General features: G+C 38.4%; 3 protein-coding genes across 5 annotated transcripts; 1 reads left to right on the top strand and 2 right to left on the bottom strand.

Moving 5' to 3' along the window:
* Positions 1-1,369: 1,369 nt before the first annotated feature.
* On the top strand, positions 1,370-15,116 carry zc3h7a (zinc finger CCCH-type containing 7A). Of its 2 annotated transcripts, none has more exons than XM_056402000.1 (23): positions 1,370-1,513; positions 2,880-2,983; positions 5,097-5,136; positions 5,317-5,520; positions 7,328-7,486; positions 8,088-8,168; positions 8,306-8,359; positions 8,457-8,496; positions 8,590-8,933; positions 9,047-9,299; positions 9,457-9,485; positions 9,582-9,726; positions 9,849-10,007; positions 10,332-10,537; positions 11,173-11,273; positions 11,406-11,587; positions 11,740-11,813; positions 12,161-12,294; positions 13,269-13,374; positions 13,477-13,585; positions 13,664-13,797; positions 14,137-14,300; positions 14,397-15,116. In XM_056402000.1, the coding sequence occupies exons 2-23, from the start codon at positions 2,916-2,918 to the stop codon at positions 14,584-14,586; spliced, it is 2,976 nt and encodes a 991-aa protein (XP_056257975.1). In that variant the 5' UTR covers positions 1,370-1,513; positions 2,880-2,915; the 3' UTR covers positions 14,587-15,116. The 2 variants fall into 2 exon arrangements, with proteins under 2 accessions (XP_056257975.1, XP_056257974.1); XM_056401999.1 differs by having other exon boundaries at positions 12,158-12,294.
* Positions 15,114-18,579, bottom strand: rmi2 (RecQ mediated genome instability 2). Its single transcript, XM_056402001.1, has 2 exons — positions 18,077-18,579; positions 15,114-16,446 (listed from the first exon to the last, which is right to left on the bottom strand). Exons 1-2 carry the CDS (start codon positions 18,414-18,416, stop codon positions 16,295-16,297), a joined length of 492 nt encoding a protein of 163 aa, XP_056257976.1. The 5' UTR covers positions 18,417-18,579; the 3' UTR covers positions 15,114-16,294.
* Positions 18,580-19,404: 825 nt separating this feature from the next.
* Positions 19,405-25,166, bottom strand: ubfd1 (ubiquitin family domain containing 1). Of its 2 annotated transcripts, none has more exons than XM_056402555.1 (7): positions 25,033-25,166; positions 22,779-23,051; positions 22,466-22,674; positions 22,320-22,385; positions 22,074-22,179; positions 21,894-21,976; positions 19,405-20,173 (listed from the first exon to the last, which is right to left on the bottom strand). In XM_056402555.1, the coding sequence occupies exons 2-7, from the start codon at positions 23,032-23,034 to the stop codon at positions 20,063-20,065; spliced, it is 831 nt and encodes a 276-aa protein (XP_056258530.1). In that variant the 5' UTR covers positions 23,035-23,051; positions 25,033-25,166; the 3' UTR covers positions 19,405-20,062. The 2 variants fall into 2 exon arrangements, with proteins under 2 accessions (XP_056258530.1, XP_056258529.1); XM_056402554.1 differs by lacking the exon at positions 25,033-25,166 and adding an exon at positions 24,823-24,873.
* Positions 25,167-25,371: the final 205 nt, after the last annotated feature.

Below are 25,371 nucleotides of genomic sequence, written 5' to 3'. Positions count from 1 at the left end.
CTGTTCCAGTGCTGTTCAATTGCAAACACTTTGGAATAATGGATTTGAAGTTTCACACACAACACTAACAAAATGCAGAAAAAGGAAGGCAGTTTAATTTGTGCTGTTCTACTTTTTTGTGTGTGTGAACTGTTTGTTATCAGTGTGATGGAAATCTTGGATCAAGGAGTTTTCAGGAGACACTCGATGTATTATTTATTAATATTCATTTGCACCAAGGAGATGAACAATAACAGATGCTAACAGGATATGTCATCACAAATCTGAAGCGTATATAAACCCACAGGCTCAAGCTCATGAACATGATTGCATGTCTTCCTTGACTTTTGTCCTACTGAAGATGATACATACTATCCGTCTTTGGGAATCTAAGGCACCTCATGTTCAATGCCAAATGTTCACATCTTCCTTCACTCACTACTAGACCTGCTACAACTTTGGTTACTACGGCAACTGCGGATGGGAGTGGAGCAGCCGCACACTTGTAAGGCCGGAGATAAACAAAGAGCTATGGTGACCTGTGACTGACCTTGTGTGTAGACACTTATTGAATGAAAGGAAAGACTTGAAGGAAGAAATTCCTTCACAATCAGTCTACCTGTAAATCTGTGGGTGAATTCTGCCTGAAATAGAATCAGACAGTGGCTGCAAATGAGTTTGGGGGAAGACAAAGGAGACAGCCAATGATGAAAAGGAAGAAGAAGAGAAGCAGCTGGCTGCCTGGCTCCTCACGCAGATCTGTAGATATACGTCTGCTGCTCCGGCGTGTTTATACTTGTTTTGAAAAGTGTCATCCAACCATGAACCTAATTTGTACGTGACATAATGAAACAGACTCAAATGAATTATGGAGGAAGAAAGACAAGAGAATTAATATATTTCTGAATATATTATTACTGCATTTTGTTACTGTGTTCTTTATGTCTTTATGTCTCATCATGGTGCAAATAAAAATAATGTTGTTCTTTTGGAACAGGCACAAATATGTCCACTTCCTGTGTTAAGTGTTTCAGTTTTTTTAATTTTGATGTGGCCATTTACTGTTATTGCCCATAGATAGCCATTACTTGTAGTGTTTGCAAATAACAAAACAACAATGGTGTAGTGAGACACAAAGTGAAAGACATTTGATCTACACATTTGACTAACTGGGAATTAGTTTCTACAAGGGCTGGATCCTCATCAAGCTGAAGGCATACATGTGTTTCTTCATTTTATTTTTTACCTTTATTAATGTATTTCCAAATATATAATTATGTTTAGTGATCAATGCTTGTTAAAGTTGTATTGTCATTTTACATGTGAAATGTTGTCATATTCCTCCACTGCCTGTGAGGAGCAGTAGTGCAGAGTCGCTGTTCGCCCTGCCTCCCATCACAGTAGAAGAAGAAGCAAAGGGCGGCCTTCGGCGATACAGCACATCTAGCTAAGTTATTTTAGCTAAAACGAAAAATCACTTTCCCTCCTTTTAGGTAACCGGCGTAGGTTTTGTTTGGAATAAAGATCCATTCATGTAAGTATGTACAGCGGCCACTGGTAGCTCATATGTGTGATATTTAGCGGGTCTCAACCAGGAGCTAAACATGTACAGCTCGCTATTGTTTGCGTTGGGGAACTAGTTTAACTTGGACATGCCTTTGCTTTGTTAGGTGCAGGCTACTTCCTAGAAACTTGGTCGGGTAGCGTCATGTAGCTGCTCAAGCCCGTGTGTTTCCGGCACCGGAGAAAACTGTTAAGCTTATTTGTGTGTGGTTAAACAGCGGTAAAACTGTGTGGGCTACAGTTCGCTAACCTTTGCTAGCAAGTGATGATTGCTAACGAGAAGTCTCCTCTGTGGTCCCCGGCCGCGGGTAACACACGTGCGCTAAATGGTATGTGTCCATTGTCGGACACATCTTTCTCTCCCATAAAACTTAAAATAAATTACATCTTTTTCTATAGTCAGTACTTCGGTCTTGAAGTAGACGTTATTGTTAGCTTCTTGACACAATAATGTTCATTGAATAAAGTTAATTTTGGCTTTGCTGACCGAAGCAGGACAGGCACACCCGCCTATAGCTAACATGAAGTTACCACCATCTTTCTGCCCCATGAGTTTATAATTATATGGTTCTGTGACCCAGATCCTCATCTGATTAGCAACTAAATGTAAAGAAAAGTAAAGTCAAATTGCCAGCAATATGCTAGTTAGTAAACATTAGCTATGACGAAGCAGACAGTTGACAGTTGTAACTTGGCGGGTTTTATGCGCGGATTGCAATGTTTCACATCAAAACATGATAAGTAGTTGACAGTAACGTTATATGATCCAGTAGAAACCATCTGCGCACTCAAAACATAAGTGGCTTTTATTTGTTTCTATTGAAACACTTGAGTTTGTTAGAAAGTAGTCGCTGATAACTGCCCAATTATCAGCCATCAAAATGTGTCCGATAATGGAGCTACGGCTGCGTTCAGATGCTAAGTTTAAACAGTTTCCCAGGACCAGTAAGCGCAGTCATTCTTATCCACAGCTTCAGGTATTTAGTCCAACTTTTGATTCTAATCTCAAACACTTCCTCTGTTGACACCATTAGCTCTCAAGCTAACAAAAAATTTAATTTCCGGGACTACATTGTAGTCGTCATTATCAAATGCGGAAGTGATAAAAAAAATTAAAAAAAAAAAAAAAAAAACCCAGAAGCCAAGCTGGATGAACCTCATGAAAACTTTGTGATATAGTGACTGTTAAAAATTTGTGAGTGAGCAGCCACTTAACCAGTTGGACAACCTGCAGATGGTGATTAATGATAAGGAAGAGGTGTGTTTATGCTGGCCCTGTGGGGAATTTCACCTGTGACTTTTACCGGTCAATACAACAATGTGTATCATAATTTCAGGTGCTGACTGAGGAGTGGATATTAAAACACGCAAACATGTCCGGAGCGTGTCAGGACAGAAGGACTCGCTGGCAGGAGATCCAGAAAGGCTTGCAGTTCATCCAGTAAGTGGCATGGCTTGTCATGGGTCAGACCCAGTTTGTGCCTGTGATGTATTAGCAAACATTTTAGACAACCCTCTTGTTTTTTGTTAGACATTGCTGTCTCATTATTTTTTAGAGAAACGGATGGTTACCTCTGTGACTCCAATGTAGTGTTTACTAATACACGAGAGGTACACACTGGGGCTAGGTTTAAGTCACTGGTTGGTAATGTGTTAGGATCTCCCTGTCAAAGGATCCCAGAATATCTGAATATCACTAATATGTTATTTCAACCCCTAATAATAACGTGAATTAAGTGTAATGACTGTTCTGGTCCTATTTTTACATAGGTTCAGAATTATTTCTTATTCTCCTATCTTGGAAATATTGTAGAGGATAACTAAAACATAAGATGGAGCATCCTAAGATAAAGTCAGTAACGAGTACATGTCTGCTGCTGCCTGTGTTTGCAAGTCCAATTAATGAAAAAGCTTAGTCACCTCCATAGACTGCACAGTGCAAGAATGATTTGTCATCCTTGCATCATGTATTGTTGTTCGGATCAGCTGTGTGTCAGTGAGACAACTGATTCCTGGCTTTACTTTAGTTTTGTTTGTAATGTGGGTTATTTTGTTGTCATGCATCAGGTGGACTCTTATTGTCCACATATTGTTTTAGAGCTGTGCCAGGCAGTGCAGTGTTCCATTTCATCTAATCTGACAAGGCCCTTTATTCCTAAAACAAAAGTGATACTTAAAATACTTCAATGCATTGCTGTTCAGTAAATGTGAAACTTCACTGATATCATGCCACTTACAGAGATGCCACTTTATTAGCCATATTAATTTAGTAAATGCTTAAATGTCATGTAAAATATGATAATACATCAACCTAAACACAGAGTACAAACAACTGATGCTAGAAACATATCGGAAAGAGAAGCAAAAGTGCTTTAAAACAATTAAAAACATTAATCAAGTTTATACACAACATTTAGCCGTTTGGGAGACTGTAAATATAATGACTTTGTTTACAGTCCTGCATGTTGCTGGTGTTATCTGCGAGATAAGGCTCTTATATCTAGACAGCCTTTGTGCTCCGGCTGTTTTCTCCATTAGCTGTAATAAGAGCTCAGCATGCCTCAGTGAAAGTGTGATGGTCTAAACTAAAACTTAGTTTCCCTCATAGTCCAGTGCACAAAAGAGGAAATGCCAGACTGAAGCTGAACTAGAAATCTTCATAACAAAACGACTTCACTGCGTGTGAATTTTCCATCATGACACTTATTGGCATACCACTAGCAATGCACCAAATGAGTAATAACAGCAGCTATTAATCTTGACAGTAGGTTTGGTCCTGTGTCAGCTTGCAGATGTGTGGCTTTCTATTATTATAGTTGCCTGACTGGCCAGTGGTCGATATTAATGTATAATTTGTGCTTTTAAAAATGACTCTAGTGACATAAATAATTTCATATTTGGCTTCATGTTGAGACGGTTGCAGTATATCTCACTTTACTTATCTGGCTTTTATTGTCAGTCAATATAACTTGACACGACATGAATAATGGCAGACATTTTTTCCAACTTAAAAACATTCAAATAAAAGATAACAATTAGAAATTTTCACAACGTTGAGTGGAATCTGGCTTTTGGAGGGTGATGGCTTGTTTACACAATGTTGCTTTTGCTGACTTGTTTGCACTCGGCAGCCAATGCAGTCAGCAGCTGCACACATGGCAACCGATAAAACCAATGACACACACGCACCCCTACACTCACATAAACACACACTCCTACAAATCTTCCGGTTGCGATGATTTGTTTTATAATGAGCAAAAACTATATGCTATGTACCAGCTGAAGCACTATATTCAGCATAGTAAAAACTTAGGAATGAGACCAAAACCGTAAATACCAACGATATTACTAATATAATGAAATTTTATTGTTGTGGCAATTTGAATAAATTGACAATAACAATGTTTTACTTTGATAAATATGTAGAAAAAGATACAATGTATGACCAAATGATTTTTTTTTCACACTCTTACTTTGTATTTAATTAAACTTCATGAACTTCAAGGCTGTTTTCTCTTGGAACTTGAACCTGTTTTTTGTTTTTTTGCTGTCAGATCAACCCTTCCATTTCCTGGAAGTCAAGAGCAGTATGAGGTAAGCTATGTAAATTTTAATGTGCCATTTCCATCTTCCATTTTCAACACTTGTACTGTACTGAGTTAAACTAATTTGGGTACAGTGACAAGGGAAAGAAAACCTGTGATTTAGTTTTTTCCAAATCGAAGGTGTCTGGGTAAAGAGACATTTTTTGATTCGGTCCTTTCTCATTTCCAGGTGTTCATTAAGGAGCTGGTGTGGAATCTTTTTGGAGAAGGGAATGACGTGTTTAAAGAGGGGGAATGGACAAAGTCTATCGAGATGTACACCGAAGCCTTGAGCATAGCGGATTACGCCGACTCTGAAGAAATCTGTGTTCCAACAGGTTTATTGGAAAAGCTGTATGCAAATCGAGCTGCAGCATATCTTAATGTTGTTCCGGTAAGTAGGTGTTGACCGTCCCACTCGAGTCTGTTTCAGTTTCAGCCTGAGCCACTTTGAGTTCCCTCTCCTTGGGGTCTTCCACTTCACATATGCACACTGAATGACAAAAACAATTAAAGAGAACAAGGAAAGTCCAAAATACAAGAGACGGTTTTGAGTCTTGTAGAATAATTTCGTAAATGTGAATTGTGTATCAGCAGAACTTTGCCATTGTGGAGAATATTTACCACATGTCACGTTTGAGGGCAAAGAGCTTCCCACAGGTTGGATTGCTTCTACTCAATCAAACAAATCACCTATACCAAAACACAATAAACAAAATGTCAACATAAAATAGGACGTTAGGACATGTACGCAACTTATTTTGCAATGTTCAGGAATAGACCATAAATGATACCAAACAACCGATATGTGGGACATTTTTTGTTGTTGTAGAATTTGTGCTAGATCATTTTTCTCCCTCTGCAATCTCTGAATCATACCGCATCACGATGCTGTTTTCCTGCTCTCATCTGTGCTGTCGAGTGTATAACAAAGCATATTTGATTGGCTCCTTCACTTGCCAGTGCTTGTAGGAAAACATCAGCTGTTTGTCTTTCCCATTAAATATAAAAAAAAAAGATAAAAACATCTTTATATTTTGTCAAGAATATTAAGAAAACGACGGCAGATTTTTCTTACAGCAGACATCTTGACTTGTCTAACACAGGTGCAACTATCAGTATTGGTAATGACTGCATTCCACTTGCAGGCCCTGATTATGTTAATGATGGCACACCTAAAATAATTAGATAATTAAAAATGTTCTGTCTCCTAATGGACTCACAGCAGTGTTATCTGCTCACTTGTAAAAAGTCTCCTTCTTATTACATCTATGTCAGCCATCCTTAATATGTGAACTGCTGGAATCTCCCATTACATCACCCGTCAAGTCCCACAGACTTTTCAGCTTGTGTGTGCATTTATTATTCTTCATTTTCAGCACTTGACATCATAGAAAGACCAAAAACAGGATCTCTATACCAGCATTACTTTCAGAGTTTGCCAGCTTTTCTTATGAAAGACAGCGCTGTAGCCTATTTGTTCCAACAGCTCTCGACACTCTTGACACGCTCTGCTCTTCCTGCTTGAGTCTTATTTAGCGTGAGGGCAGGCAGGCATAGCAGGGTGTGGCAGGCCACCTTAATGACGTGAGATCTATTTAATGTTTTTTGGAAGCTACTTCGCGTGTGTCACAGGAGGTAATCAGGCCAAAGTGCATAGTTGTTCATAATTGATGTTTGTATAAACCAGTTTATTTACCTACTTATCTGAAATCACGTCTAGTAATCTCATTTGTGATGACACAATGAGATGCTTTTAGATTCAATAGACGTCCTGTAATTTGGTTGTCATGCAAGCAGGTAGACAGTTGATAATTGCCTGCTTCTTTTTTTTTTTTTGATCCATCAGAAACTAAATGATGGACAAGCTTGAGGATGATGCTTTTGTGTTTTAACCATATAATGCATAGTGAAGAGCTGACAAGCTTTACTTGGCTTTCGGAGCTCCAAGACTCAAAAATGATATCTATACCAGGTAATATCTGAAAAAGAATCCGGTGCTCTCAGAGGAACATCCAGTCTCGCCTCCCTGTCTGTGGTTGTCTGCATAGTCATGTTACATGACAGTTGAAAAAGAAAAAAAAACCCGCTCTGCTGTTTTCGTGGAGGATACACACCACACCCATACCTTGTTCACCACATCACTGTGGACAAGTCCAGATTTTCTAACTCTGAAATGTTTTTTTTGTTTTTTTTCTTAGGGACTGTATGACCAAGCATTAGAAGACTGTGAAAAAGCTCTCCGTTTGAATGAGGGGAACTACAAAGCACTGTACAGAAAAGCAAAATCTTTGAAGGAGATGGGGAGACATCAAGAGGCCTATGAGACTGTTGCCAAATGCTCTCTAGCAGTGCCTCAGGTGAGCTGTAACATAACATAACTTTTTTTATTAAAGCAATATCACACAAGAGGGAGTGATGTTGTACTGAATATCAGCACGGCTGTGATTTGGTGTTTAAATGCTGAAAAATGATGCGTCTCATTCGGAACAATGATCTATTGTCTTGACAGCGGCAGATTGTTTCTTGTAAGAAAAATCTTTGAAGGAAAACATTAAGACAATCACAGCCAGGCTGATATTCAGTACAACATCACAACCTCGAGTGTGATATTGCTTTTATACAACAGTTTTGCGAGCGCCATATAAGTTAAATAAGCAACAGCAGATTATGATTTGTTTAATTATGAAACAACTGAACTGCTACTGGAGTGTTGCTAAGGAACACAGAAACAATTTCCTGACCTGCACAGTGCACACTAGCTTAGTACACCGTAACTCGAAGTATCCAGGCATCCAGGGGAAAATGGTAGTACAAAAAATGACCATAAATGTAGAAATGTGGGCCATAAAAAAACACAAATTTACTCTACAAAAATAATTTTCTATGATGTCGCAGCTAAAATGTACAAAGACTAAAGGATGTGTCTGAATAATTTGTTAATTTGTATTGTCTGCTCAGGATCCCAGTGTCACACAGCTGACTCAGGACCTTGCCAAAATTTTGGGATTGAAAATCCGTAAAGCTTATGTGAGGAGTAAGGTATGTGTGTCACTGAAATATCTCACCCTTATGATGCCTGAAACTATATTGTTTGGATCAGATTCTGTTTTTTGTCCTAACATAAAGTCCTTATTGAATCAAGTTGATTGGGTTTTTATCTTTTTTTTTTTAAACAGCCCGCCTTGAATGTTTTGCGAGGATCAAATTATCCAGATGCATCATGTGACAAGGTAAGCAACATAACCTTTTCCATTACACAGGCAAAATTTGCATCTGCCCTCTAAGAAATGCATTATTCAATGAAATATGATATTCTTTTATTCTCAGTTTTCCCATGGCTCGTCTTCAGTTGAAGATATAGAAATTGGTAAGTTTAGTATTTTAATACAGCTTTTATTTGTTAATCAAAGCAGGGCAGGACAGAAGTTGCTCATCTTACTTTCCCCTCGATGTGTTTTAGAAGTGCCTCAGTTGACCCAGGATGGCAGTGTTTTGGCTCCTGTCCCAGCTCCCATCCAAGCTCCAGTGGCAGTGCACCCGCCTCTGAATGAAGCAATAGTGGATGAATTTCCTTCCAACAACAGTATCTCATCTGTGACCCCGTCTGAGCCTCCAGGCTTCGAGTCTATTCCCTTGCCCGTGTCCGTGACCACGTCAGCTGCTCTTCCTGCGCTCACATTTGTAAACGGGTGCAGAACCGCTAAGCCTTGCCCGATGCTTGAAACCAGTCAAGATTTTGACGCAGACATCATAGGAGATGACCTAGATGATCTACTGGACCAAGCTGGCCCTGAATCAGGCATGGTTAGTGGACAGATATGACCGCAGGGTCTCATTGATGAATAAAATGGGACAATGTGTCAATATCTGGACAGAAGTGGGATGATTTTTTTATTTTTTTTGGTCTCTTTGTGTAGGTTATACCCACAGTGAAGGGGCCTCTTCCTTTGCCTACCAGTATTGCCTCGGGCAGTACCATGTCGAGTCCATTCCTGATGCCATCTCACATCAACCCGTTTCTCCACAGTGGTGCTCAGCAGTGCACCGTGACTCTGCCCCCGCTGTATCACAAGTCAGGGTCAAGTACATATTTTGGTATGGACACTTTTGACCACCTGCCCCCACCACTGGACTCTCTGGACAGTCTCTCTATTACAGACTTTAAAACAGGTATTACACTTTGTTACCTTTCCCTTCGTTACCTTTTAGTAATGACGTTTTACTTTGGTTTGATTACCATTGATATTTAATCATTATCAAATTAAATTGACAAGTTAAGTATTGGTCTGATATTTTTTTTCTTTTTCTCCCCTTGTCAAACTTTCAGATTATGTTTCAAGTCCATTCATTCCACAGGTAATTATTGTATATGTTATTAATTATTGGGGATTTTTCAGTCTAGGCATTGTTACAGGCTTATATTTTGTCAAATGTATTTTTTTTTTAATACAGCTAAACAATAAGGAAACCCCAATGGGGATGGCTGTGGGGATGCCTGAAGTGAAGGGTCTTCCTGCTGCTGTGGATTTAGCAAAGAACCCCTTAGCTGACACACATGAATTCAAACAAGCCTGCTCACTCTGCTATGTCAAAACTGGTGAGGAATTGTTTTTTTTTTTTGGTTTAGTTTTTAGGTTTTTTTTAGTTGTTTTTTTTTTTTCCAGGGAAGGGAAGTAGTGTTTGGTATAATATTTTTTTTTTTCAATTTCATATCCACAGGGCCTGGTGTGTTGGATTACACACTTCATACTGAAGAGCATAAATGCAAAAAGGACGCTTTACTCGGCAGAATCAAACATTCGCCAGACAAAACGTGGAAGCTCATTCGGCCCAGACCAACAAAAACCCAATATGTTGGACCATATTACATTTGCAAAGGTAATATTTACAAATGTGCAATATTTTTTTTTTTTTTTTTTCCAGAAATATCTGCATTTGCCTTCATATTAAATAATTTTTTTTAACCTATACATCTGATCACTTTGATTTTCTCAGTGGCTACTTACTTTTTTTTAAAAATATAGATCATTAAGAGGAAAAGGCTTTCGCTTCTATAGGCATGTTCAGTTTTTTACCAATTACTTCCTCAATGTCTTTTTGCTGCCTGGCGTGTATTTTTTTCTGGGACTTTTTACACTTTGCTGTTGCTTCACTCACAAATCATGTCTAGACATGAGCTAAAATGACAATGTGTCATTTCAGAGGTGGCTGTTGGAAAAGAGTGCCTCTACCCTGGCCACTGCACATTTGCATACTGCCAGGAAGAGATTGATGTTTGGACTCTGGAACGAAAAGGGTTTATCTCCAGAGAACTGCTCTTCGATCCTTTTGGACCCAACTCCAACATCAGGTTGACTGTCCCCAAGATCTTACAGGAGCATCATGGGATATTCATGTTCCTCTGTGGGGTGAGTATTTATTTAGTTTCGTAATTAAAAGTAGAATGACGTCAGCGGAGTGGTCACAGTGGTACAGTGCTGTTGGAACTAGTCAGCATTGTTTTTCATTTCAGTGTGAAGAGGAAAAAAAGCACTTGTATTTTTCCCTTTAAAGATTTTTCTTACAAGAAACAATCTTCCGATGTCAAGACAATAGATGATTGTTCCGAATGAGACGCATCATTTTTCAGCACTTAAAGACCAAAAATTAAAACAATAAGAAAATTACATGTATAAAGTGATGAGGGAAATGGTTTGTGCCTTTTTTTTTTTTTTTTAATGGAGGTTTTTCTTTTAGTTTTTTCTGGTAATCATTAGAAGCTGGCAGACTTTGAGAAGTTATTATGGCATTTTAGGTGGATACAAGAATAGAACAATATAATAGCACATAAGCATTTCCTGCTGCCTGGCTGGTTTAACATGCTAGCCTTTCTGCTCCTATTAAAACAAAATCTACTGCTACGGTAGAACCTCTGTAGTTACTCATGCTGCAGCGCAGGAGCCCAAGAGACTAATCCAGAGAGTTCCTATCAATGTGAGCCCCGTCAGCCTTTTGTTGTTACCATAATAAATTTGCAATGTTTTAAATTTAATGTGATCTGCAGGTGTGCTTTGACCACAAACCCAGAATCATCAGCAAAACCAACAAAGATGACCCTTCACTTTGCTCTCATCCAGTGACAAAGCATGATTTTGAGGATCATAAGTAAGTTGTTTCACATTTCATCACTTTAAAACCATCACTTGTTTTATGAAAGCATTTACATTTATGTGATTAAGATAGGGGAAATAAGAGCAGGATAAGACTGTGAGCATTAATGGCCTGTTTGTCTTCTAGGTGCCTGGTCCACATTTTGAAGGAGAATACAGTCCGTTATTCCAAAATCAGACCCCTGAGAACCCAGTGCCAGCTGGATCTTTGTCGCCATGAAGTCCGCTACGGCTGCGTAAGAGAGGACGACTGCTTCTACGCCCACAGCCTCATCGAGCTGAAGGTCTGGATGATGCAGCACGAGCTTGGTAAGACTTGTTTTTAAAATGCTCGTTCAAGAGCATGATACCACAAGTACAGTTCTTCTAAAATGTTTATTTCCCACAAGCCAACATGAACACGCTTTGCAGTATTTTTCACTGCTAAAATGACTGTTGTCTTTTTATTTTGTGTCATTTAGGTATCACTCATGAAAGTATTGTCCAAGAGGCAAAGAAGTTTTGGAATGCCACGGCTTCGTTGCAGGGAGTCCAGGTAAGCCAACAGGAGTCTGTTCACTGATTTCTCATCTTTGTTTGCTGCCGGCATTTCCTAACTCGACAGCGTGAGGTTGCATTTAATAAAGCTCACTGGCAGTGACTCTAATTATGCAGTTTTTTCACTACAACAACTTATTAAAAGTAAATAAATTGTTTTGACTATTATGTGTCTAGATGTATTTAAGCCTAGTTGTGGTATTTGATTTGTTTTTCCCTGGATTAAGGCTGAGTTGCTGCGTGTGTGATATGCTGGATAAATCTCCTTCAGTTGTCCCACTGTTGCTGTGGCAGATTTGTGTCAACAACAAAGATTTTAACCTACCCTTCAAATCTCATCAGCAGCTTTCCAATGCACAGAGGAGGTTCGGACCTCCAAATCTGAAGATGATGTTTGTCTGTGGCCAGTGCTGGAGAAATGGCCAACTAAGTGAAGCAGACAAAAACAAGAAGTATTGCTCAGCCAAAGCAAGACACACGTCAGTATTTAGGTCTATGTATACTGAACAAGAATATAAACAGAACAGTTTGGTTTTTACTCTCATTTTTCATGAGTTGAAATAAAAGATAAACACAGAGGGTGTATTTCTCTTAAATGTTGTTCACAAATGTGTTCAAATCCATGTCATGGAGCAATTCTTTGCCAAGATCCTCCATTCACCTGACAGGTGTTGCATATCAAGATGCTGATTACACAGCATGATTATTGCACAGGTGTGCCTTGAGCTGCTCAGAATAATAGGCCACTCTGAAATGTGCAGTTTTATCACACACAATGTCACAGATGTTGCATGTGTTGAGAGGGCGTGCAGTTGACATGCTGAATGTCCATCAGAGCTGTTGCCCCTGAAGTGAATGGACGTTTCACGACCATAAGGTTTCTCTAGTGTCGTTAACGAGAATGTGGCAGTATCATGGAACCAGACCTAGATAGAGCATGTTGTGGATGCTATGTATCCTGGTGTATGACAGCACTTCAGAGCCATAGAAGAGGAGTGGGCCAAGATTCCACAAGCCACATCAACTCTGCAAAAAAAAAAAATGCACATCTGTAGCCCAAATCATGTGAAATCCATCCGTTCAGTGTCTCATACATGTATTTTTTTCAAAATAAAACTGCACATTTTAGAGTGGCCTTTTATTGTGACCAGCCTAGGTCACACCTGTGCAGTAATCATGCTGTGTAATCAGCATCTTTATATACCACACCTGTCAGTTGGATGATGATCTTGGCAAAAGAGGAGTGCTCACTAACACGGATTTAAACACATTTGTGAAGAAAATTTATGAGAAAGAAGCCTATTGTGTGCGCTTTGAAAAAGTCTTTTATTTGAACTTATAAAAAAAAAATGGGAGCAAAAACAATAGTGTTACGTTTTTGGACTTTGTATATATGAGAAATTAACAGTGCAATCCAGCACATCATCACTAAGTCTGTCTCTTTCCATTTCAGGTGGGCAAAAGACAGGCGAGTGGTGCTTGTAAGTTCCCATGAAAGGAAAAAGTGGACAACAGTCAGACCGCTTCCAACCAAAAAGCCAATCCCGTCTCAATTTGAGGTGTGTAAAACGTTTTTCTACCCTGAAGTTGCCTACAGTCTTTGTGTCTCTGATGAAACCAATCCCTGCAAGGATCACCAAAATGTAATTATTCTTTCTCAGATTTGCATGCACGTGACAGCTGGCAAGAAGTGTCAGTACATTGGGAATTGCACTTTTGCTCACAGTGTAGAAGAACGGGACCTTTGGACCTACATGAAGGAAAACAACAGTGAGTTTTGTCGGAGTCTTACTTGGTAGAATTTAATCAGCATGTGATGCACACTTCATGTTTTGCCCCCTCATTTAGTTCCAGATATGGATCAGCTTTATGAGCAGTGGCTGCAGTCTCAGAAGCCAGGCTGGGGTGAAGAGACCTCCAGTAACTCTGTTAGAGAGAACGGCAAACAGATCCACATGCCAACAGACTACGCCGAGGAAGTGGTAAGTTCAAAAGCCCAGCAAATTACAGTGCTTTTGTCTAATGCTGTCTAAATGCTGCAGTCTTTTATTTCATCAGGTTACGATCTTCAACTATTACACTGTCCTGTTATGAGTAAAAACGGCAGCGTTGTATTGCTTTTGTACTTGATTGTCGAAGCACTAAAATCTATTGATGACTAACAGTTAAATTGTGTGATAGAACAAATTTTAATAGAATCTTGTTTTAATTTATTTATTTGTAAAGTGATTAAAATAAACGGTGATAAATTTGAGCGATTAAGAAACAGATGGTAATTAGTCGTTTGAGCAAATGAGATCGCTGTGTGTTTTTCTTCACAGGCTGGCAATCACTGTTGGCTGTGTGGTAAAAACTGCAACAGTGAGAAACAGTGGCAGCAGCATATCACTTCAGAAAAACACAAAGACAGAGTTTTCAACTCTGAGGATGATCAGAACTGCTGGCAGTATCGATTTCCCACAGGCACTTTCAAAGTTTGTGAGAGGTAAGATTATCTGCCATAGCATATGGTGTGTCTCTGGTTCCCAGTCTGATTCCCGTAGGTTTTGATGGTTGACATTTGATCTGGTGTTTTTGACAGGTTCCTCAAAGGCACGTGCACAGAGGACGACTTCTGTAAGCTGGCACACGGGGAGCAGGAGCTAAAAGAGTGGATGGAGCGCAGGGAATTCCTTTTGATGAAACTTGCCAAAGCCAAAAAAGATCATCTTATAGCACCAAATGACAATGACTTTGGAAAATACAGTTTTCTGCTTAAAGACATTAAATAATATGGTGACAATATTCGTGCTTACTTGCAAATAATGCAGTATTCAAACAGTCTTGAGTCAGGTGATCCTTGAGGGCCCCTGAGGTGCACAGGAAATAGCCTGATCACAGCATGATTTTAAAGGGGGCGTTCAGGACCAGCCCTCTGATTGGTGGATGGTTTACTCTGATCAGAACTACACGAGTGTTATCGTTAACAGCAAATACTGAGTGTAAGACACTTGAAGCTTTGCTATGCACCTTTCAGTAGAATATCTGAAACCGGTGATGAAAATAGCATGTGTAAAGCTTGATCAGAGACGTGTTCAGATAAGTTGACCTAAAAAAAAAAAACTAATTTCTTTTCATAAACGGTTTGTATATGTTAATGACCTTTTACTTTTCAATAAGTTTTAGGTATGGAAAACTTAAATCAAGAGTTCAGTTGACACTTTTATTTTAATCCATCAATTTAGGTCATTTTTCCATTTATCCATTAGTGTTACCAGTGTAATGGGCACCACACCAAATAAAGCTTCTTTTTTTAACCTGCGTTTGAACTGCTATGTTTTATTAATTACACATCTGGAACAAGTGGTGGAAGAAGTACTCAAATCTTTTAAGTAATACCATACTGTAAAACTACTCTATTACAAGTAACAGTACTACACTGAAAATTGTAAAGTATGTACAGTAGGCAGTAGTATTAGCTAAATGTGTTTCAAAGTATCAAAAGTACGAGTACTGCTTCTCTTTGGCTGGTATTTTGTAATATTGTGTATCATTATTACTGATGCAATAATGTGTAAGCAGCTTTTAACTTGGGTTAGGTTATTTAACTGTTTTATACGGTAGTTTAATCTATAACAATGGTACATTTCACCATCTCATGTTTTGTATGTAAACTCGTAACTACAGCTGTCAAATTATTGTAGTGGAGTAAAAATACAATATTTACCCATAAAATGTCAAACTAAAGCACTAAACAAAATTTTACTTGAGTAAATGTACTAAAGTGACATTCCAGCATTTACTAACATGTCACAGGTAGAAATTAGAATTTTTTTTTTTTAAATTGTGATCTAAATTGCTTTTCTGCAGCAATCAAAAAGAAGCTAATATTTTATCCCCAGAAACCAGGTTTTGTTAACACAATCCCAATCTGTCAATCCTCATGCAGCAAACAAATATTTAAATTAAACTCCAGTTTTAGTAGAGAAAAGTACATCAGCACTTGAAAATATGATAGAAAAAAAATGTATATGTATATTGTATCTCATAATACACAAATAATTACAATGGTGATGCTTATAGTACAACCTGATAAGATGCTCTTCACAAGCATTAGCAGATCTGTTACAGAGGTTAGATGTTCTTTCAGCTGGATAACCTGTGTTTTAACCATGTGTTAGCATTTGTCCCTTGAAGATCTACAGTTTTTTCTTCTCTTTAAGACACTGATCTCCTCGGAGCAGGGGTCAAGTGGGGAAAAATACATCCACGTTTCAGCATCAAAACATGCACAAATACGAATGTGTCTCATCATGTCATGTCTTCTCTGTAAAGTTACTCTTGAATCCTACCTCCAAGCTAAGCGTGACATCTTGGAGAATCATCTCTCTCAATCCAGAGAGGAAAGTTTTTCATTTGTCAACAATCACTTATATACTTGGACAGCCAGCTGGACACACATGACAGATGCAGTTCAACTTGCCACCAGCAGCTCTGCATTCAGGCCAGCACCTGCTGCAGGTCCTCCACCTCCAGCCTCCACATCCGTCTGTGCAGCGCAGCGAGCTCCGAGAGGTCTGCCATCTTTACTGCACGGATGACTGGCTCCGGGGAGATGGCCTGGATGACACCCATCACCATGACATACTTTCCTGTAACAACAGCAGCAGGTGGTCAATTGTTCAGTGACAATGGATTCAAAGGAACAAGGATGGTGATAGAGAGAAATACAGGGGGATGTGGGTGTTTTTCATTCATGTGCAGTCATTATTTTCAGGCTTAATGTGCCTGCTTTAGGGAAACAATTTGCAATTCTCAGGGCTGGCTGCCGTGAATTTTCATGTAAATAAGCCACGGATCATGAACTGAATGAGAGACAATATACTGCACTGGAGTGTGGTCTCACTACTCAACAGTAATACATTGAAACAATTCAGAATTGGCAGGGGTGTAGGTTTGCCACAAGGTTAAAAGATGGCATTAACAGAAAACCCCTGCATGCATGTCAAAATACCAGAGTGTTACAGCCTTAACAGCTTAACACCTCTCACAGCAGACAATCTAGTCTATCAAACACAGGTGTACGTCATGACAATAACGATGGCTGCATTCCAGTTAGTTCCTGATGCCTGCTTCTGTGCATACTGGCTCTGTGGCCATATTTAAATGGAATAAAGCCGTGGTTAGTGTTATTAGTTACACCTGTTATAATTTAAAAGATCTGCTGTATGAAGGGACTTTAGCATCATTTACTAATGAGAAAATATTTCTTGACTCATTTAAAATGTACAGACACTAGATATCATAATAAACAGCCTAGTGACTGTTTTTGCTCCATTTTTGGAAAAAAAGGGAAATTTCAAGTTTTTCTCCCTTGACATAGACAATACAGGAGACAATACCAGATCTAGTTCCAGTGTGATCTGGATGGAGAATTTGATGGCAAAATCAACCTTTTTCCCCTCAACTTAAACAAAAATAGGTGTTTCTCTAATAAGTCTGAAACAGTATTGTATCATTTGTGTTTAATTGGTCCAAATAACAGTTTATGATGTAGACCCGGATTTCTGTGATACTAGATAGTTTGGACAGTGAAGACTCAGTGTTGTCTTCCTTTTTCTGGGGTAACAAATTAAATAAAGGTTTTACTAATGAAACTGTATACAATAATTTTCTAGTACTCACTTTTAATACAACCAAACTTAAATGATAAGTTGAATAATTGATTGGCAGAATATTAATTGACAACTATTTTGATACCCAACTTATTGACATTTTTCAAGCAGAGATGTCAAACAGTTCCTTGTTCAGTCTTCACAATTGTAAGGATTTGCTGCCTCTCATCATCTTTCATCTTGAAACAAATTTTGCACTGTACAAAGCAGTTTGATGATATCAGTTTGGAATTCTTTTTTACAAAAGTCAAATCAATTAATCAAATAATCATTTAGGCTACCATTAAAAACTGTTTTGTGTTTTCAAACATGCATGTGGTTAAGGGAATAGTGACAAGAAATGCTTCATGACTGGCTGGTGGCAATTAAAATATATTCAGAAATAACCTATTAATAATTGGTCAGGATAGTACATTAGCTGATTTTAACAATAAAGAGTTACTGATACTGGTGACCCCGGAGCTCATATAACTTGGTACACAGAATTTTGTGGAATCGCCCCCAGTCAGACAGGTATCACTCCACTGAAACAACATATCAAACGGTCTTTATAAGATTTATCTCTCAACTCATGAATCAGACACCAACTTCATTAAAGTTCGTTTACCTTGGAACAAACATGGCCTCCCCTTGGGGATGTTGTTGACGCCCTGAACTGCAAACGTCCCCGTTTCATCCATGAGCAGCACGGTGTTTCGGTCCAGCTGCACCTCCAGTACAGTTCCCTGCATCCACACCAGTGAGACCGGCAGAGAGCCACCCCTGCGCGGTCTGATAACATAGCCATCCCCGCCGTCAGCTGGCCCCCGGCTCTCTGCCGTCCTAAGCTGACCGGACAGCACCTTAACGGGCGGAGGACGTTTTCTTTCTGTGGTTGTTTCCTCTGGTTTATACATTCCGAGTGCTGCTGTCGTTTCACGGTGGTTCACGGCTGGAAATGTTTGCATTACCCGCGTTGCCCCGTGCGTAACGTTTAACCGGAAGAGGTGACGGTCTTTTTCCTGTACCAACAACTATCAGTTCCCGGCTGGAATCTTTCAAAGTAAAAGCATAACCTCACGCTCTGAATGTCTACCATAAATGTACAGGTGCTCTAAAGACATGGCTGGATTAATCTCCTACGAGGCCCCTACTGACCCTCACTGTATGTGATAGTTTAATTATTTCCCCAGACACCCTGAGAACAACCAGTACTCTAGAGCCGAAATGATTGGTTGATTAATTGATTAGTCTATTGATAGAAAATTTATTTGCAACAATGTTGAAAAATGGTTAGTTTTTGACTGTTTGTCAGACAAAGCAAATTGAATGCATTAACTTTGGCTTCAGGGAATAATAAAGACCCAAATGATCATGGTTTTTGGGAAATTGCCTACTTGATAATCCAACCTTGCCAATTTACAATTCCATTTGAGAATAAAATACAAGTATATTTCGAGAAATTGTGCATTAAGAATTACACTATCAATTAGCAATTTTATTTATTTATTTATTTTTTAAATACTTGATGACAGATACTTCTATCACTACTGGCAATTTCTGCCATACATGACATTAAAGTCAGAGGGAAACAAGTGTAAGAAGTACTAGCTTTAAATTTTGACTTCATATTGCATTTTTACTTCAGAGCATTTGATTAAAAATATATACATGCGACCAAGGGACTCCTCATCTGTCACAGGAAAAAGTTTTTTTCTAGCGATACAAGCTGCATGTGTTTATAGAAATAGTACCAGATTTAATGTATTGTGTTACTTGTCATGAGTCTGAATGGTGTTGTGAAATGCAAATTATAGGGATCACTTTGATGAATACTGTTAAATATTACTGGTAAATACTGCTATAAAAAAGAATAGATTGCACTGATGTTGGTGTAATGTTCCTGAGGGCTATCAATATGTCATGCTGTATTGAAAAATAAAATATGCTGTAGCCTGCAAAGAAACCTGGGAGATTTATTTTTCAGCAAGACAATGACCCAAGACATAAAACCAAAACTACACAGGAATTGCTTTATAAGGACTAGTGTTCAGGTCCTGGGGTGGCCAAATCCAGACTTCAATCTAATCCACAATTTGTGGCAGGAACTGAAAATTGCTGTTCACTCAAAGTCGCTGTGCAACTAGACAGAGTTTCAGCAGTTTTGCACACAGAAATAGTACTGCATTGTTGAGATGTGCAACTCTGTGGTTCCACACAAAACGGGTGAAAAATAAATGTCAACAAAGTCTGGGTAGATTCAACACTCAACACAGACAGAACAAACAACATTGTCCTAGTGATTTCATTTCATTAAATAAGTTTTATTTCTTTAAGAATAACTGAGGAAAAGTGTTAGCAATTTCTGTACAATTGTTTCATTGTTTTCCCTTGGATTTGCTGCAAACCTTGAATGATCAACAGGGCTGAGAAATGTTATGCTGCCACATAGTGCACTTTTAACCTAAAAAGAATATGATTAGTCCACAGGCATCCATCCGTTTCCTTCAAATATATTCCAAGAAGTTCCTTAAGCTTCACTATTGACTCCAGTTTCATTTGTCATTGGCTCCTCCTCTCAATCCCAGTTCATCATTGTCAAAAAAGAGGCACATTAGAAATACTGCCATTTTCCAAGGACTGTGTCTTTGATTGCATCAACAAACTGTGCAGGCACCCAGTAGACCCAATATTGAGAAGCTTCTGTGGGACCCAACTGAAAAGCCTATGAAAGTGAGAAAGAATGGTAAGCGCATCACATGGTGTCACATCTGTTCAAATGCTAAAAACAAAAACATATAATCACATCTAAAAAATTTGTTTTGAAGGCAAATCCTAAAACAGGCCACCTGATAGTTAGGTATACTGTGTGTAATACAATTATACTGCCTCTCATAAGCCCTTCCAATGGAAAACATCTATTCCTTTACACTATATCACAGCCAACTTAGACACTCTAACAGCAACTCAGCAATCCAAAAACTACTGACTTTCACATCAACTCATGCTGCTGTTCACTCAGGGTGAATCACTGATACCAATAACTGGAATAAAAGACTCCTGCCCACTGACATTCTAAATCATCTTCATCTGCTCCTCATACTGTTTCCACAGTGATGCAGGAACATGCTTTGAGCAAGTAGCTGACATCATGTTTCATTGTTCAGCCAAAACATTAGATAAGATATAATATCTCTGCACTACAGGTGTAACACACATTGATCTAGATCAGTAAATCGGTTAAACGCTCACACATTTTTATTGGCTACACAGTTCAGTCTTAGTCTTATGTTCAGTCTGTGGGAGTTGGTGGTAAACCTCAACAAGGAAGCATGAACACGGAAATTCCCTCAAATTTCTACTTTTACAACAGCTTAGACTTTTTTACTGATATCACTTTGTACTACAATGACAATTATCAGATTACTTCTGGTTCTATCTACTTCATATTCATATAAAATGTATACAATATCAATATGAGATATAAGGTACTGTTGTAAAATACAGTAATAGGGCCTCCTTCTTTAACATCCAGTTTAAATGGCATCAGTCATTCAGGTGACAGAATTATCAACTGAATATTCTCTTTCTCTAAATTCAGTATAATTTTTCTTCTCTTGAAAAAGAAATCTTGATCTTCTTGATACTACCTGATGAACAAACTGAAGCTACTTCTTTCATGACTATTTCTCTGACAATGAAGTACAGAAATGCCTTTGGACATAAAGGTTAATCTTGAGAAGGCACTGACTTTTACCGCTCTACTGCACAACCCAAAACAGCAAATGATGACCCCATCACTCTAATGTACAAATACCGCAGTGACTTCAGCGAACCGCTCAACCTGTACTGTTTACTTACACAAAAGACCTTTTATAGAACTAAATAAATTTAGTGTATTGTAATGTATTTAACTTTTTAGTTTGGTTCAGTGGCATGATGCATATACATAAGTATTTTGGTCTCTAAGCATTTAGCATTTTGATTTGGGTAGACGCTATCTGCACCCAGGTGTCACATGTCTTTCAAACACATGGTTAATGTTGTGAAATGGTCTATTTTAACCCAAAAACCTAACCAAGTAGTTTTGTTGCCTAAACCTAACCGAACTGAAACTAAACTGGAAACTGAATATCATAAAAATAAATAAATAAGTCAACCAAGATAAGACTAAAACAAGTATCAACTTCTGATTTCACACGGGAGTTGAATCTTAATTCATTAGCCTTTCTGCTATAGCGGCGTTCAATAAGCACAGCAACAATTTGCGCCATGTTCTACACCATTTATAATTGCACAAAAAAGTGCTTGGGGATTGGGCATTTTATATGGGTCTAAATAGCTGTGTAGCTGCCCTTCGACTATTTTCACCTGGGTGCAGACAGACACTTGATTTTTCATAAAACAGACAAGTCTGACATGCAGGTAGCAGCAAAAACAGTTACCATCATGTGATAGTCCTCGTGGCCTTCAATGGGTTCAGACACTACGTTTTTAATGGAGCCCATTGGGACTTTCTCCGTTCTCTCTGTAGTAGAAAATGCATTAAGAAAATCAGAAAATATCATCATCAGTATCTTTGTGTTGCAAGAAATCCAGCTAAATGAGAACAGTTGTAATCTCACCCTTCGTTCCGATCCACAACTGATCCTGCTCCAGTTTGAATGTGAGTCTAACTTTTCCTCCGGACTTGTTATACATTCCGGATAAAGGCACTGTTGGTAATCGTTCCTGTTGGCGGGACAAAGCAGTTGCTCACCATGTCTGGTTACATATTTAACATATTATTGGTGATAACCACTTTAAAATGCTGTGGCAGTCACTGCAAGACAAACAAAAACAAGGATTGATCCCCCTTCATCTTCTCTCACCTTTGTTCCTTTAATAGCTGGCATTATGTCATCTGGTTTACCTTTGTCCAAAACTTTCCTGTGTTGCTGAAATGACAGTAAAGGTTTTAAAAATAAAAAGTCCACAAATATTTTACTGTATTCTGCAGAAATGTTTTTAAGCTTACCTTTTGCCTGCATAAAGGCTCTTTCTTGTTTTCTTCAGCTTTAACTTCCTGCTGAATTACCTCTTTGGGTGTATTCACAGCTAATACATCATTTATTGTAGATCCTACTACCATTATTTTTGCACCATTTGTAATCTTTATTTCACGTAGCGTCTTGTCTTCTGGAAGCAGTCCTTTGTACATCACTTTCTGCATTGCCGGTGGAAGACCTAAAATGACAAAGATGAACAGTCAATAAGCTCCTAGTCCTTGTGATTCACTCTTAGCACCTATTGTAACATTTAGTGCAAGGTAAACTACTGTGTTCTGTTACCAGTGAGTGAATGGATCCTCTCTTTTAGTTTGGTTCCGGCGCTATCAACAGGAATTTTCAGATCATATTTATTCTTGTTCCAGATAATCTTCAAGTCCACCGTCTCCTGCTTATCATCTGCGTCATCCCCATTGCTAATACTAGAGTCCTGAGTTGTGGCGTTTCCTGCATCTGTGTGAGACGTAGTTTCTGCGTCACTTTTTTCAGCATCTTCACCTAATGGTTCGGCTTCTTTTGGCTTTGCCTCAGTCTCCATTAAGACTTCTTCACTTCCTGGTAAAGCATGAAAAATCTGAATTAGATCCATGAAATGAAACTGTGTAGCTGCTAAGGGCAAAGTTGTTAGTTCTCAGAAAAGTATATACCACATTTCCCACAGACACAATATTCAGAAATACACATCTGGCATGTCCTACTACACCACAGTCAGTGGAGTCATGGTGTCTTGCAACAATTTCTATAAAAGTAGTAGTTGTAGTAGTACATGCAATCTATAGCAGACTGATAACTGTGTTTGTAGGATAAGTATCTGCTCTAGAGGGATAGTAACCACAATTGCACTTGACCCAATTATATTTTGTTTCAGTTTAGTTTTTGAAGGTGAAAATTAAGTTTATTTCAATATGTAACTAATTACACAACCAAAAAGTCAAAACAATTAATCCCAACAAAACAAAACAGCACCGTACAAAACAATACAACACAACACAAAAGATAGGCTAAAAGGTGGAGATGGAGGGTACAACTAATTACATAAAACCACTTAAAGCCATTTGACATCAAATTTCAATATTTCTACCAATGCCAACATGCCATTTTAATCATACATTTTTATATTAATTAAAGTATTCAAATAGGTACTATGTCCTCACTTCAACTGCTACAAATAATATGATATGTAATATTAGTCCTCATTATGGTTTCCCACACTATTTTATAGCAGAGGTGGACCAGCTTCACTAACACCATGAGAAACTAAACTGCATTAATTGAGTGAGTCTGTTGTTTAGGCAGTCATATCCTAACTAAACTGATCATGAGAAAAGACATGTCAGGCCCTGGGTGGGTTACCACCTCTACTAAAAAGTTCTGGGGGAAATCCAGCTCACTCATCATGCACCTTCCTCTCAAGTTAAGTTATCCATCTATAATTTTCAAGCAACCATCATAAAGTATTTTTTTTTTTTTTTACTTTATAGTGAATTTTTACCATTTCAAAATATGCCAAATTATTAATTTTTGAGTCTTTAGTTTGTTTACAATATTTATGGCTTTCTTTTGAATAATGAAAATGTGTATTTGTTTCAGCTGTATTTCCCTATTCCCTATCCTCCCTATACAAAATGACCAGCTAAAGTATGGAAACATAACTACTGTCAACATTATAAAGTGTGTACTTAAGTCTAGTTTCGCTTTTCTGCTCACCCCCCACCCCACCATCTCTCTCTCTCTCTCTCTCTCTCTCTCCCTCTCTCTCTCTCTCTCTCTCGTGGTCTTTCTAGCTCTTTCCATCGCTAATTTTTTTCATCTACGGATAAATTTTTACTTGTGTTGGGTGAGGGGCTTAACAATTGCGAACCACGCCTCAACGAAAGCACATATGAGTTTTTATCCGACAATGTGTACTCACAAAACAGTGGTTCTTGTCAGATGGCCTTACTGGTTATAAAACTGGTAACGTTAACGTAACATTTAGTATGTTGGTACTTCGTCGTTACCATTCAAAAGTTTACCATATTTAGCTAGCCCTTAAACAGCTATGTTAACCAATTCAGACCCATCACTGGTTAAAACTAACATTGACCGCAGTCTTCCACAAATTTGGTTAAATTTGACTGATGTTAGCAATCGTTAACGTTAGCTAGCGACAACATTGGTGAACATTTTAAGAATAACGTTGCGGATAGACGCAAATTTACATTACACTGTATTAATAGCGTCGTACCTTAACACGCAAGGCAAAAGTATGTGTTATTTCATTAACTGCGTTTAAGCTCAATGTAAAAATATGAAGGAAAAAGTGCTATATTTTCTCAATACCCACCATCCTGCGTCGCCATGATGATTGTGTACAATCTGTTGTAGGTTGTGGCAAAGAGATTACAGAGAGCAGGATGAGATCCGATACTCGGGAAGTCACAAGTCCACAAGAGCTAAAGTCATGCTCAAACGCGTATTTACGTGTAAGAAAATAACGTACAGAGAAAAATCAGCAGATGTTTTAAACTGACACAATAAGTTCAGCTTCACTTACCGTCACACCGTTAAAACGTTTGTAGATTCAGTTAGCCGGTTAACAGAAAGACAGAAACGAATTGCGCATGCGTCCACGCAAAACAACTGCAAATAAAGTTGTTTTATGATAAACGCAGTTGAATTTATGATACACCACATGCTACGTAAACATAAAGTAGTTCAATAAGCCTGTCGCAAAAAAATAAACATTTTCAAATATACAAGCTGTGTAACGTAGCCATAAACGGGAATTGTAGCAAACACGGAAGTGAGTGGTAGTGGAACGTCTCGCTTTGCCACACTTCTTTGTATTTTGTGACAGCAATGGCAGACACCGAGAGGTGGCACTTTTCTCAAT

The sequence above is a fragment of the Seriola aureovittata genome, chromosome 17 (genome assembly GCF_021018895.1).
Source record: "Seriola aureovittata isolate HTS-2021-v1 ecotype China chromosome 17, ASM2101889v1, whole genome shotgun sequence".
Taxonomy (NCBI): Eukaryota; Metazoa; Chordata; class Actinopteri; order Carangiformes; family Carangidae; genus Seriola; species Seriola aureovittata.
This window is presented reverse-complemented; position numbering and strand designations above follow the sequence as displayed.

Coding starts and splice junctions, on each gene's coding strand:
- ubfd1 (XM_056402554.1), bottom strand. Junction 22,386..22,465: donor AGCCTTTATGCAGGCAAAAG/GTAAGCTTAAAA, acceptor CTGTCATTTCAG/CAACACAGGAAAGTTTTGGA. Junction 20,174..21,893: donor ACGAGGACTATCACATGATG/GTAACTGTTTTT, acceptor TCACTTTCATAG/GCTTTTCAGTTGGGTCCCAC.
- rmi2 (XM_056402001.1), bottom strand. CDS start 18,416: ATGCAAACATTTCCAGCCGTGAACCACCGTGAAACGACAGCAGCACTC. Junction 16,447..18,076: donor GAGGCCATGTTTGTTCCAAG/GTAAACGAACTT, acceptor CTGTTGTTACAG/GAAAGTATGTCATGGTGATG.
- zc3h7a (XM_056401999.1), top strand. CDS start 2,916: ATGTCCGGAGCGTGTCAGGACAGAAGGACTCGCTGGCAGGAGATCCAG. Junction 5,137..5,316: donor GAAGTCAAGAGCAGTATGAG/GTAAGCTATGTA, acceptor TCTCATTTCCAG/GTGTTCATTAAGGAGCTGGT. Junction 7,487..8,087: donor GCTCTCTAGCAGTGCCTCAG/GTGAGCTGTAAC, acceptor TTGTCTGCTCAG/GATCCCAGTGTCACACAGCT.